This window comes from Temnothorax nylanderi, unplaced genomic scaffold, assembly GCF_030848795.1.
Source record: "Temnothorax nylanderi isolate EJ_2023f unplaced genomic scaffold, tnyl_v1.0 TNYL_tig0134_pilon, whole genome shotgun sequence".
In the NCBI taxonomy this organism is placed as follows: domain Eukaryota; kingdom Metazoa; phylum Arthropoda; class Insecta; order Hymenoptera; family Formicidae; genus Temnothorax; species Temnothorax nylanderi.
The window spans coordinates 317,483-331,425 of record NW_027249196.1 but is presented as its reverse complement, the minus strand read 5'-3'; the positions used below and the strand labels follow the sequence as shown (position 1 = coordinate 331,425).

Here is a 13,943-nt window from a genome sequence, read left to right as displayed (position 1 = left end):
TCGTTGTATCCTCGCTAGTAAATTCTATTTACCCGAGAAGATTAGTAATCTTATTTGAAGAGAGAAAGATAACTTTTTAGATATTATTTTATCTATTTTTTTTTAGATCTGCACACATTTGCTATTTGAAACGCGCATTCGAGAGCTATCATTTTCATCGCAAATATGATATCGTCAAGATCGATTCGAGGATGTAATTCGTCGTTTAGAAAGCAATTGGAATACACCATCTGCGCTTTCTCCCGATTGTTTCGAACGAAAGCGGACGTATTTTTTCGCAGATTCGTTGTGGTCGACACGAGCATTGATCGAAACGCGAGTAAAAGAATAGCATGCGCGCGGATCGTTTTCGTTGTAAAATGAATACCTTGCTCGTGTGTGCAATGCTTTCGAACGAATATTCTCGGGAAATGAGGGAGTCGAAGGTGCGAGACCGCGTGTGGAAATTATCGCTGGAATGACGGCACCGGTCATTCAACTGGTAAGCTTTTCCCAAGCAGAACTCACTCAGTTTTTCTTATAGGATTCTAATCGCTATTAATGTTGTAAATTGTGAGAAAAAGTCGGCCTTTCGCACGATTTACTCGCGTTTGAAGAACTCTCTTTACCTATTTTTTCCTATCCGGGGCAATGGTTTTCCAAGTAGGAGCATAAAAACGTGTAAATTCATCGCAATGAAATTACGAGAATCAATTACATTTATCTCGCGCGAACAATGGTGGTAATATAATGATTACGTTCGACGACACGGGCTTGAATATCGCAGTTATTCGATAAGCAAACTGTTGAACAATAAGCAATTATTTATAAAAAGCAACAGTTATGTTTTTACAGGTTTGTTTTTTAAACATATTAAAAAGATTTAAACATATTATAAATATATGTTTGTCTTCGCGCGCTGTCCTTATTTATTAATTAGGAATCTTGTATGGTTTCAGTCAGGCCTTTATATAATCTTTTACGATAAATCGTTCATCGAGCGAAAAGATGGTTTTTCTTCTGGAAATCTGACGTGTGCCGCAGTTAACGAGCGTTAAGGCAAATTATGTCATAGAAATTATACATACGTTTAATAAGCCGTCCATTCAATATAACGGTCTTTACATCGTTTCGTCGATACGATGTTGTTTCGCGTATTGATACTTTCACCGTGAATCGCAACTCCGTTGGCGCAATAGAAGCGTAAGCGTGCGTACACGTGCGTGCACGCGCAGGTGGATCATGTTTCCTGAAAGCAACGGCCTACCACTCGCGCTCGCACGCGTGCACAGCTCGCGCGTTTCGCAGGCAAAAGTTAGCCGGGCGTGACCAGCGTGGAGAGAAACGCGAGATACGCATAAATGTGCATAATACGTGCGGATTTGCCGTTCGAGAATTTAAGCGTGTACTTTGCAACAGTAATGCCCGCGTAATACCGATCAAAGCGCGTTGGCTTAATGACTTTCGAAATTGATTTAAACTTTAAACGCGCGGGAGATACGGGATTGCTCTCCGCGATATCTGAAATTCTAACGAAAAATATATAAATTATGGAAGAAGAAGCGCCCTTAAACATATAGGGGTTTAACGAGATCAAAGGAGCGCGGTTCAAAATTTTCGCCGTTCGACAGAGTTTCGTCTGTGTAAAAGTTGTCTTATTCGATTTGCCTTTTTGTCGGGACGGAAATTGAAATGTATATACACTCTGGGGTACGATTTAATTTTTCAGCTTTCCGATACGTGCAGTTTGCCGTGGCAATACATCATCTATTACAATTTCTGCGGAATAATTAAATACCCGCGGACACAATGAATATAACGTTGCAGAGGGAATTCAAACCAATTTCTATATTTCTTTTCTATTCGATTAATTAACTGATAGGCGCCCGGAGCTCACGGTTTGTTTTTTGTGCCTCGTTTGACCAAGTTGGCTTCATCTTTTTATTGGAGGTTTAATTATCGCGCAACGTTTATCGATTGTTAATCGTTCGTTGTTCTTAGAATTAACCATATCGGTCGCGATATATTGTCGATGACGAATTCAATTCAATTATCCAATACGATGCTGAACAAACCTGAACAAAGTCGAATAGCGCTCGTCATTTTCCTCTTAAAGGTATATCTTTCTCACGGCGCGTGACTTGGCGAATGCGCGAACGCTCGGGTTGCTTTTACGAATGTTGAGTAAATTCGTCGTATGCATTCCCAATTCCCACGGCATCAACATAGCGAGTAGAACACTGAGTCGGTCTGTTTCTATGCAAATCGATGAATAACTTTATACAGTCATTCCACTTTCTTGCATCAAAGAATAAACTTATAATTTATTTAAAAAAAGAACAAACTTAAAAAGATCTTGGTATAAAGTTAATAATTTAGTTTAGATAAAATAAAAGAATTGTACAATAATCGAAAATCGATTTGCATCGATAACTCTGATAGTTTAATTTGCGTTGTAATTATTTTATTCTACTATGTAGTCCCAAGTATATATATATACTTTGGTGTGGTATAATTCGTATCATTTTAATTTGAGTCGGGAGAGAGGATTTGGCCGAGAAAGTACCCTCGCTGGATGGTAATTTTATACAAGACTGGAAGGGGAGGAAAAGCAAGGAGCTCTTTAGAATCCTCATCCCTCGCGATATATGTCGTCGTCTTTGTACTTATCGTGCGAAGCTTCGCGATTCTTACTTTGCGGAAAGAGGGGAAAACTCTCAGCGAACTTTCGACCGAAAACAGCCGCGCGTTCCGCGCACTTCAGCCACAATGGATCCCCCTTTGCGCCGCGAACGTTATTTTCTTCTTCCCGGACGAATGAGGCATCCCGGAGAGCGGCTTTACCGTTGGACGTTCCAGTTTCTCGGATCTATCGCAAATTATGAGCTAGCGCTCGTCGGTCCGTCTGTGTCCAGCAATCGTATATATCGCCGATAACTGTACGCGCAATTGCTCGCACGTATGAGCGGCGGAATCGCGGTCGTAAACTAATGTACGTTTTGTTTTTTTTGCGCGGCCGAGTCATGCGGGCGCGATGAGGAATGATTACGCGCGTGATTGCCGCCACGATGCATCACGAAACGTGAATTTTCGACGGGATATTGACGTTTCGGTTATTCACCTCGATTCAACGGGCACGACCGGTTTCCAGGGGATTTCGGTGCTTTTATTTTTGTTTAGTTTTACAGCCCGCATCGAAATTCAGCTAAATAATTAACGAGCAAATTGGAATTTTTCGATCTGCGTGTGTTACATATTTTTCGTACGTTATTTTCGCGACTGTTTGCTGAAAGACTGATGGTAAAAGAGTAATAGCGGCAGTAATGAGCAATGTTTGCAAAAACAAGTTGGCTATTAATTTATTTGTTAGCAGTAGTAATGCATTTAAGAACTCTGATTTATGTGAAGCGTCTATCAATATTTATACGGTTTTAATTAAAATACTTTGCGAGAAATTTACGTTATTTACGTTAAATTTGATACTTTAATTATTACGAATATTCTATCTGTCGATTAATAGCATACTCACACTGGTAAAAAGAGTAATAGCGGCAATAATTAGCAATGTTTGCAAAAAAAGCCGGCTATTAATTTATTTGTTAGCAGTAGTAATGCATTTAAGAATTTTGATTTATGTGAAGTATCTATATCAATGTTTATACGGTTTTAATTAAAATACTTTGCGAAATTGCGTAAAATTTTACATTATTACGAATATTCTATGTGTGATACCATATACTCACGCACGTGCACAAATAACGGGATTTAATTATAATAATTGATGGACTCATAAGATCGCGTTACGTTGCGTTGCAGCGCCCTACGAGGGTGGAATATGGAAAGTGAGGGTTCATCTGCCGGAGCACTACCCTTTCAAATCACCTTCGATCGGTTTCATGAACAAGGTCTACCATCCTAACATTGACGAAGTCTCGGGCACGGTGTGTCTGGACGTTATAAACCAGGCTTGGACTGCCCTTTACGGTACGTATTCGTTTAGTCGTGTAACCGTACTCGACTAAGTCTGTAAATAATGCAAAGTACCTAAGCAATTTTCACTTAAATGTTTCATTGGCAGTAACTTAATTTAGAGTTACATCGTTTTGAGAATTATATCGTTGCTTCCCGGCGGTACATAATATCTATCTTGTATTTATTATATAAAGTTGAGTTTTGCCGAGCAACGTGTTAAGAGAGAATCTTTAATATTTGTTGAACAAGAGTGAAGAGACTACGAACGATTTATTGACGACATTCTTGCTGTTTCGTTGTTTCAGACTTGTCAAATATTTTCGAGTCTTTCCTGCCTCAGTTGTTAACATATCCCAATCCAATCGATCCCTTGAACGGCGATGCTGCCGCGATGTATCTTCACAAACCCGAAGAGTACAAGAAGAAAGTGGCGGGTAAGTACGCTACCGGCTTAATAAGTTTTTCCCTCTCACATAACGAGGCACGGTTGGAACGAGGGCGGAGGATCATTACGAGACTTTTACGATCGGCCGTCAGAGTCGGCCCGTGTCTCTTAGAGTATAGAGAAACCTCTCCCCGTTGTAGTTGCTTCCGTTCCGCGTGTGTACGCTTAGAACGTCATTACGGTAGGCAATGCAATTTCCCGTTTCTGGCTTTTCTCCCGGCAGATTACGTCAGGAAGTACGCGACGGAAGAGGCGCTGAGGGACCAGGAGAACGGCGGCACCGGCAACGGGATGTCCTCCGACAGCGAGTCGTCGATGAGCGACTTCAGCGAGGACGAGGCGCAGGACATGGAGTTGTAACCAAATATATTACCATCCGCGCGTACCCATATCCTTAATCATCTCGATTCCCTGTAAGATCCCCGATCGCTCGTCCTACTACCAAATAGATGCTTACACCCGAGACTCCGAGCCTCACTTCTGGTGACGGCGACGAGATCCCCCTTTACGTCTCGTCGCTGCTCTCGTCGCCCGTCGCTCGTACATATATATAGAGGGGGTGGTGATCGACCATCCCCGGCACGACGAGAGTGAAAGTGACGGAGACGAACGAGGTAAAAACGGAGAATCGCGCTCTTCTCACCGAGCGTATCCCGAGGGGCGTTTTCTATCACGACGGCGATGTCTCTCACGGTCGTCCAAGCTCTTACTTGAATTAATTCGTTAATTATTCGCTGCGTTTAATTGCCACAATCACGACGACGATGATGACGATGAGTGTAACGTATTCGTCAGCAAACGACGAAATTCGGAATCTCTGTAAACGTCTCGAGAGTCGATGCTTTCACTTTTCAGCGCGAAGAAGAAAAAAAGGAAGGGTATAAGACAGTGAGACAAAGAGAGAGGCTCATCGTTGGTATTTAAGGATTATCCGTCGATCGATGTAATGTCGATTTTCGAAATTACGTCCTCCGACTATTCCAGCATCAATCGGACGATGCTTCTACTGTGTATATCTACGATGCGTTTCTTTGTAATTGAACAGCAAAACAATAACGTACCTGCGACGGAGAGAGCTACACCCGATACATTCGCCCGACCACGTTTTCCTCGGTTTTTTTGAGATTCTCTCGCCCTTGTTCGTTCTTTCTTCCGAGCGCCCGCGGGCGCGTTCGTTATTGTGATATTCAAAAACACGTGATCGAGATCGAAGCAGCACGGAGAGACGCGCCACGAGAAATTTTAACGACAAACTATTCAATCTGGCACATATAGCGATCGCATCGTCTCTACCAACTAACGACTCCTTTGCTGCTATCTTATTGTTAGACTGTGTTAGCATCTATTTAGCATCTAATTATTTTTACATTCAAAAATCGCTATGAATCGTTATTCATGCCTAGTTAAAGGGGAGAAGTAAAAACGTATTTGTCTTCACGATAAATTTCTTTTCTCGCAGTCGATCGATCGTAAAATCGGTGCGCATATCACGCGTCAGTTTCAGGTTTCTTTAGTTTGTTAAACAACAGTGAGACACGCAAAAATGTGATGGAGTATGGGTACTAGCACCGTCTTCCTTTTTCCTGCCATCACCATTCCCAAACGTTTCCCCCGTAGGGCTGCGCATCAGCGACCGATCGCCACGTCGTCGTCGGCGGCGAGGAAAAAATCGAATCTGCCACACAAACGGCCGCACGCGAACGACGCTGGGACGACGCAGCCGCTGTCCAAGACTGCGCGATTGCGGAACTACCCCGGAAGAATGAGTGCGAACGAGACTCTGAATATATTTCAAACAACCTCAGCGTCCTGTCTCGAACTGTGCGCATCGGGCGGACAAAACGCGGAAGAGACACAAGCAACCGAAGCTACAGGACTATCATCACCATGTGTCCATCCAATGGAAGTGAATATAGATTTAGTTGATCCCGGTGGGTACGGATCGGACGCGATTTAACATTCGCTCGCGAAAAAATTTTAAGTCAATTTATACTATTTTAATCTCATTGTTATTCGACTCATTATAGATTTCATTATATAGATCATTGTTATTAAGAGGAGGACGTATATTAAATTGAATTGGTTTGTTACAATGTTTGAGAGATGCTTTGCTTTTCTAGAAGTAAAACTGGAAATATCCTTGTGTTAAAGAAAGATACCCCTACTTAATTCATCATTACTTCCATCCGCTAATGCAGTTTTAAGTTTACTTCGAATATTAGAACTAAAGAGAAAATGAAATCAAAGGACTCAGGGAATTTCCGTTTGAGAAACAAAAACTATGGTTGTATCATCGCTGAAGTAAACAAGGCGTAAATTCGAATAACACGACAGGTGGAAAGCGCGAGGAAAGGATTAAATTTATTTTTATGATTGACGATATATATCAGCGAATTTAAATTTTCAAAAAGAACCAAGTAGAGTAGAATTGTTTGGCAAAGTGTAGGAAAACTGTAAATTTATAAAATATAAAATTGTACAAACTTTGGTGCACAATAATCTTCGATCAATAGTATCTCGTTTCAAATTGATCTCCCTCCTTTGCATGATTTACATGTATGCAATGCGATTTATAGCTGTACGTAAGTATAAACATTATATTTCAGTGCCTTCTCAGGCAGAAAAGCGTGCCTTATTATATGGGTCTCCTGTAAAGAATTTCATTATGAATATATGAGTGAATACGACGAGCATTTAGCGTTAACAGACCTTTGAATGAAATTAATTGTGCTTAAAGCATTGCAAATTAATACCGAATGTGTTTTTAGAAACTAGAGATAACCGTCGAATGCAATTACCAGACTTGAATAATTCCTCGGTGATAATTGAAAAATGTACAAGACATCAACGGAAAACACAGAGATATGAAGAAAGCGTGAAAAAACCATTTCACTGATAAACTTAGTTGTCCATCTTCAGAATTTTGAACAGATCTAACGCTTTACTGAATTGATATAACAATATCGTAATGTCGCCATAACTACGTTGCGTGGGCGCATCGGTCATAAATGCAGCAAATGCAGTAATCAAATTCAGGATGTATATAGCAAAAGAAAAGTTACGATTTTATTAGCCAATATACTGTACATTTATACAATTTCGTTGTGCATACTTTTTCAGAGTCGCAACTTTTATTTAGTTTATTCGCTGATAAAAGCTTATCTACGTTTTTAATGTATTATGCAACAGCTGCGCTCACTTCTTTTTTTAACAACGTTATGTTTTATGCAACGAGAAACGATATGTATATAATTTACACGGATATTCACGCTTTACATTATTACGTTATTATTTAAGACGAACTTTCGTGGACACGGCCTGTTTCCCAGCGAATCCATTCCGTTGGCGACGTGTACTGCAATGTATTTGCCGTTTCAAAAATCGCTATTAAGACTAAGCGAAATCAGAATACAATTTTCATGTAACTTCTCAAAAACAGTACCGTTTTTATTTTTTTTTCAATTCGTGCAATTACGTAAAGCGACACGTTTCCAAATTTGTCAGTTCCTCTTCGTCATATTTTTCATAATATTCGTATATTGGCTTCGCTATTGTTACAATATTTTAGTGCTTTTCGAGACTCGGTGTGCAATCAACAAAGTATGATATATGATATATGCGTCATTTGGATGTACGTCAAGACAAATGTACAGTCTATTCAGCATGAATACTTAGAATTATCTCAGCCGTACGTACTTAGAAAAAAGGAAAGGAAAATTCTGCTATTCTTTTATTCGCACTGTATCTCTCACAGGAACGCGTGTCTTTTCTACTTTATTTTTGTAAGTTAGCACAGTACGTAGCTTTAACGCGTCTAATGTCTCGTCGGCACTGTACTTTTAGACTTCGTTCATTCAGAACCAAAAATCCATCATATAGAATGTGCGTTTCCCGTAGAACCGTGTCGATTGAGTTTGAAGTCGTGCTCTCAGATCTCACATCGTTGCTAATTATATATGTAACATATAGAATTATTGACTAGTTATACGCATAAATCTATATATATATATATTATCGATCATATTCGCATAACTTTATATTAGCTATTATATGTATATGGTTTTACTAACGAATTGTTTAATTAAGCGAAAAAAGAATAGTCTTAATAATCATTTTTTATATTTTTTTTTGCAAGTGTTGTTTGTTCCTCCTGTCAACTGATAACTTAACGCGTCTCCGTTTCGGCTATTGGGATTGTTTTTCAGTATTCCGTATTCGCGCGCGCGCGCTCATTATTATAACGAAGATGACAAATTTTCCGCAGCATAGGTAAATTGATATTGGATTATCAGGTTAATCCTTAGATTAATGTTAACTAATATTTCGTTTTGTAATGCGAAGATCCATTGCCTCTATTGTGTTCAAACCTTTTTGTAACATTGAATAACGTCTAAAGGCATATTTTTATACATGTATTGCAATGATATAATATAGCAATAGTTGCATGTTCTTTATCCTATGTCGGACTTCATCGCCATTTAATTTTCCCCTCTGTGATCATAAATAACGAATAATCAATTATTTTTATAATCGTGAGCAACCTGTCTCACAGAACGATTAGAGTCTCGTGTATAAGATGCATTGCTTATGTCGTTCCTTTAATTCCGTAAGATATGTCGAATGTTTTCCGAGTAATTGTACATTTAAAGGATGCAAAGGAGACGTTATACGTAAAGAAAAAGACACGAAAAACATAATTTATATCGTAATAATAAACTGTAAGCCCTAGAATTGAAACGAGAGAATTTGAAACTACGATTATTGTGATCGATTGGTTCTTTGCATACTCTGTGTTCTTAATGTCCCACCGTAAATCTTATTCGCGAAGATGTAAGTATATTTATGGATGACAATTCCGATACAGAAAGCAAGAGAGTAGATCGGGCGATGCCACGTGTTTGTCAAAGTTATGTCAACAATATGTGATCGAAGGGCGAGGGATTCATTTTATCCGATTCAGTTTGAGATCAAACGACATATATATCTACACACATACACCACCTATGCAGACACACAGTGTGAAATACGTTCTAAACGAAGCTATTAATTTCGCGCCACGAAATACAGCGAGAATCATATTCGGAGTTGTAGCTTCAACGTACAAAAAAAAGAAAGAAAGAAGAGAAAAAAGCGGACACTCGAGTGTCGGAGCCAGGATGGCCGAGATTTTCATTGTACGGAATTTAATTCTGTCGTGTAAGGTTCTTTGAACGTCGAAATAGGGAGATAGAAGTCGGTAGAGCGATCATTATCAAAGAAGTTCTTTAAATAGCAGGCTGTTACTCGTTCAGGATTCCAGCTCGTGATGTGAATAAAGGAGATAACGAACGGCCGCTATTTCTGTTCCGCCGGCGGAGCACCGTATCCTGATTTGACATCTTGTTTTTCTCGCGAGGTAAAGTTGAATGAATTAGATAAACGAGAGGAGGGAAAAAAAAACGTACTCTCCATCTCTTCAGATATTTTAATCAGGACAGGGAGACAGCAATATTTTTGCTACTCGTTCGTAATTATATATCATCGATGTTAGCGAGCGTGCCGACAACGGCACGAGCGTCAGAGGCGTTTGCAATAATGGTTGACTTACAAAGTTGTAATAAAAAGAATACAATCGTTATATCGATCCTGATCGTACGATCGAACCTAGTCGCCCGACAACGACGATGCAGTTGCGCTTGCGGTAATTACCGCATTTCGATATAGTTTGGCAAATTCATTTCACCATTCGATCGCGCGACAGCGATCCGATTTCTCGCTACCCTTATCCAGCCGAAAATCTGACGACAGAGGCCCACTTTAATCTCCCAACCTTAGATCCAGCGATAAGAATGACCTAGCCGTACGCATATTTGCAAATTAGAGAGTGAACGCCGATATTGTCACGGGACGATAGTAATTGAACAAACGCGGCAAACGAATAAAACATTGATTACTGATATTTATTGATCTGGCTATTTGAATGGCGTTCCAACTTGTTGTTATTCTGCAGCATCCGGGGGATTTAATTAACGAAATTAAAGAAGCTATTAATTTCACGTGATATTTTGTTACTCTTGCTTCGGGCAATATCGGCGTTCGCGGCGCAACGAACGGACTTTCGCGTGTATTATTACCGCTTTACATTACTCATCGATTGTGCGAGAACGTACCTAAACTGTTTCCACGTAGATAAGCGAGGCCATTTTTGCATTATTCACGTCAAGTGAGAATTGCTCTGTCGGCGAAAAAAGCAGAATTGTAAACGCGAGAAAACGAAAATACGATGTAATTAAGTGCAATTTGTGACGCGAGAGGAAGACACATTCTCTCGAACGAAAAGTTTACGCTCGCTTATACATCTGGAAATGATAAGGATTTAATATTTCGATGATATTAAATCGATTTAATATTTCGATATGACGATAGAGAGGCTGAGAGAGTTGAAGGGGGAAGCATAATGCTAAAAGGAAGAGACGCTTTCTTGACGGCCCGCACCGCGATGTGTGTGCACGATTTTTAATTATTCAAGTAAAAATTGGAAAAAAAGATAATAGAACATTCTCATGGAAACTATATTATAAATATGAGAAAAATCCTGGAAAACGATTAACTCGACGACTAAATGACTAACTGAAACAACTTGAAAATGACCAACTCGAAATTTATTTATATATCGCTAGAAAGCGAAATTATTGGAATTTATTAGAAGCGTCCTATTGACGTACATTTGAGCCAGACATTTTATTATGACGAGTATCCCTTCCAAAATAACAAATTCTGAAATTTCTAAATAACAACCGCGAATACGTTAGAAAAAAACGTCGCTTGGTGCGTGCTGTGAAGAAATTAGAAGATTGAAGGACTCGCTCGCGATCCTTCGATCAACCGCTTTTACGCAGTGAGACGGATTCTTTCGATAATAGATTTCGATATCGCTGGTAGACCCTTTTCAAACGTAACACATGTAGCGACGTATAAAATGCTAAGGAGTTGTACTAACTCTCTCGTGGACGACGATCGTCATTAACTCTGCAGTAACGTTACGTTTTCCCCAGTGGTTCCTAGTCACTGCCATACTTATTGACGACGATATCGTGAAGAGCGTGACCGGAGAGCTGCTAAAGGAAATTTTTGCCGAACAATATATTGAAAAGACAAAAGAAAAAAAAAAGAGCAAATATACCTCGTAATGTGTTCGAATTTATTAGCTGCTAAAAGCTCTCGAGAAAAATTGGCACAAAGACTGCTGTACTGCAGGGTTTACGGGGAATCGACGAGATATCCGTTAATTAATACTGGCAAAGTGAAGCTTTATAAACTAACGTAGTGATGATGATAATGATGACGATAAAGTTTGGAACACTCGTTCGGAGGATTTGTTCGGGAACCGTTTCTATGTTCCATGTACAATCGTGAAGATCGAATTATTGGTGTCTGTAGAGGTACATATATTTTCTTACGGTATATGATAATTAGCTGCGCTGCTTCGGCTCGTAAAGGACCCCGTTATCCTTGAATTGGTCAACAATAAAATGAAACAAAGGCGAGCGAGATCTTAAAAATGGTCGAATTAACGTATCGTTGAATAATGTACAATAAAACCGGGGCATATTTAATTCCGCAGTACTTACAATTAATCATCTCATCGTATTGCCACAAGCTCTGTGAAATGAGATTTTATTAGCATTCGTAACGAGTTGAAATTATTCAAACAGAAATGCATGATGCATTTCTTTATCAAAACTCAGAATATACGAAACAAATTAATTATACTATTGTTAATTTTATACAGATTAATTATACAGACTAAACTATTTAGATAAAATATGATCCAAAAATATAATACGAGATTAAGTAAGATTAAAAAAAAATTAAGTTTTATCTTTAGTATTCTCGATATAAAATATGTTTTTTAATTAACGGCAAGTTAAAAAATCATTATTTTTGGAAGTAAAGTCTTAATATGAGTAATAACAAGTGATGAATTCGCGTAATTTCTATTGTGACGTGATTGTATCGTGTAACAACTCCAAGTAACATAGGTCCAACTTTATCGAAGAATAGAAAAGCGATACATTTTTGGACTTACGCGCTATGCAGATTCAGAAAAATAATTCTAAAGGACGAATTTAAGGGAACGGGGCGCCTCACTACAGCTAGATGTAAAGTTTCCTTAGGTACCTATTGTTTCAATGTATGAATCGTCTATGTAAGATGCTGGTACTGTTAGAAAAAAAAAATAAGAAAAAAAGATGTGTCAACGACAAGAGTATGCCGAGAGGAAAGAATTAATCTCGAATAATCCGGCCTTTCCGAAAAAAAAAAAGAAAACGGAGATGAGACAGAAATAATTCGACGATCTGGCGTGTCTTTTACCAGACAGATTTCCCGAATCTGACCAATCACACAGAACGTCTTTCTAGTTAGCACGTGATGACGATGATTACGAACTTGCTGAATCCACGTTTTCATGGTTCATGAACACAATAAAACAATGACAAACAATGAACATTACGCTATTACAAATATTTATTATAAATAAGATATAACAAATATAAATATAAATATAAATATATATATATATATATTATATTGAATTAACGATGATTGAACAAGATGCAATTTTTTGGTACAATAAAACGAAAAGAACCAATATTGCGTGAGTGTGTTTTATTGCGTAATCCACGTACCCTTTGTGTTGACTACATTGTTTGACATTATTTTATAATCACTTTATCTAACTTATTCTTTGCATACTGTTATTTACCGAGTATTCAGTTATCATGCAATATTTCAACGTCCAGACAACTAAGTTGAAATTTAAAATTCTAATACAAAAATTCGAGTTTATGATATTTTCAAGTTGTAAGTCGAATAAAAAAGGCTAACGCTGTCGCGTAATTAGTAAAAAATCAAAAGCCGAAATCAACTTAATGAGAAAGATTATTTAAATGATAAAGATCAATAATGGATGACTGATTGATATGTGTAAATATCTGTAAATATCTTTAGCACGTAAACTTGCGATACCAATAGGCAACTTTAATTACTTATAACTTAGACATTATTGTGAAAATTCTTATATGACGTTTCCATGGTAGGATCGATTCTAGTTAATCTCCAAAACATTAAAATATTGTACGGTTGTAGTTGGATATTTTGTATATTACATAAATATAATAAAAAATGTTCTTCCTGTTTTTTCTTATTTTAAAAATTTTTTAAACAAATATTTTGTAAAATAAATTCAATGTATAAACACCTAATTATTTCTATCACTTTCTCTCAATTATCGAATTTTAATAGCGAGTTTCGAATCGATTGATGAATAATGAAAATAGCTATGCGCATCCAACTATTTTTTAAATGTTTTTTCTTTCTTAGAGATGCGCTAATAAGCTAATTGCTAACTATACACATTAATAATTATTTCAATATCAAATACTTTGATACAATGTGTCACTAATTATAATCGAGATATATATACTTTTTTTCATTCCGCAGCGAAACATTTATTAGACTGACATCTCTTATTTTATTTTGCTTCAAATAACAAAATAAGTCAAAT

The 13,943-nt window shown here is 38.0% G+C and overlaps 1 protein-coding gene across 3 annotated transcripts in view; it reads left to right on the top strand.

Annotated features, from left to right (window-relative positions):
* The window catches only part of Ubce2h (ubiquitin conjugating enzyme E2H), a 41,175-nt gene extending 27,600 nt beyond the window's left edge, over positions 1–13,575 (top strand). For all 3 annotated transcript variants that reach the window (XM_071714113.1, XM_071714115.1, XM_071714112.1), the window contains 3 exons: positions 3,796–3,963; positions 4,257–4,385; positions 4,620–13,575. In XM_071714113.1, the coding sequence (XP_071570214.1) occupies positions 3,796–3,963; positions 4,257–4,385; positions 4,620–4,756 (434 nt within the window). In that variant the 3' untranslated portion in view covers positions 4,757–13,575. The remainder of the gene's footprint in view (positions 1–3,795; positions 3,964–4,256; positions 4,386–4,619) is intronic.
* Positions 13,576–13,943: the final 368 nt, after the last annotated feature.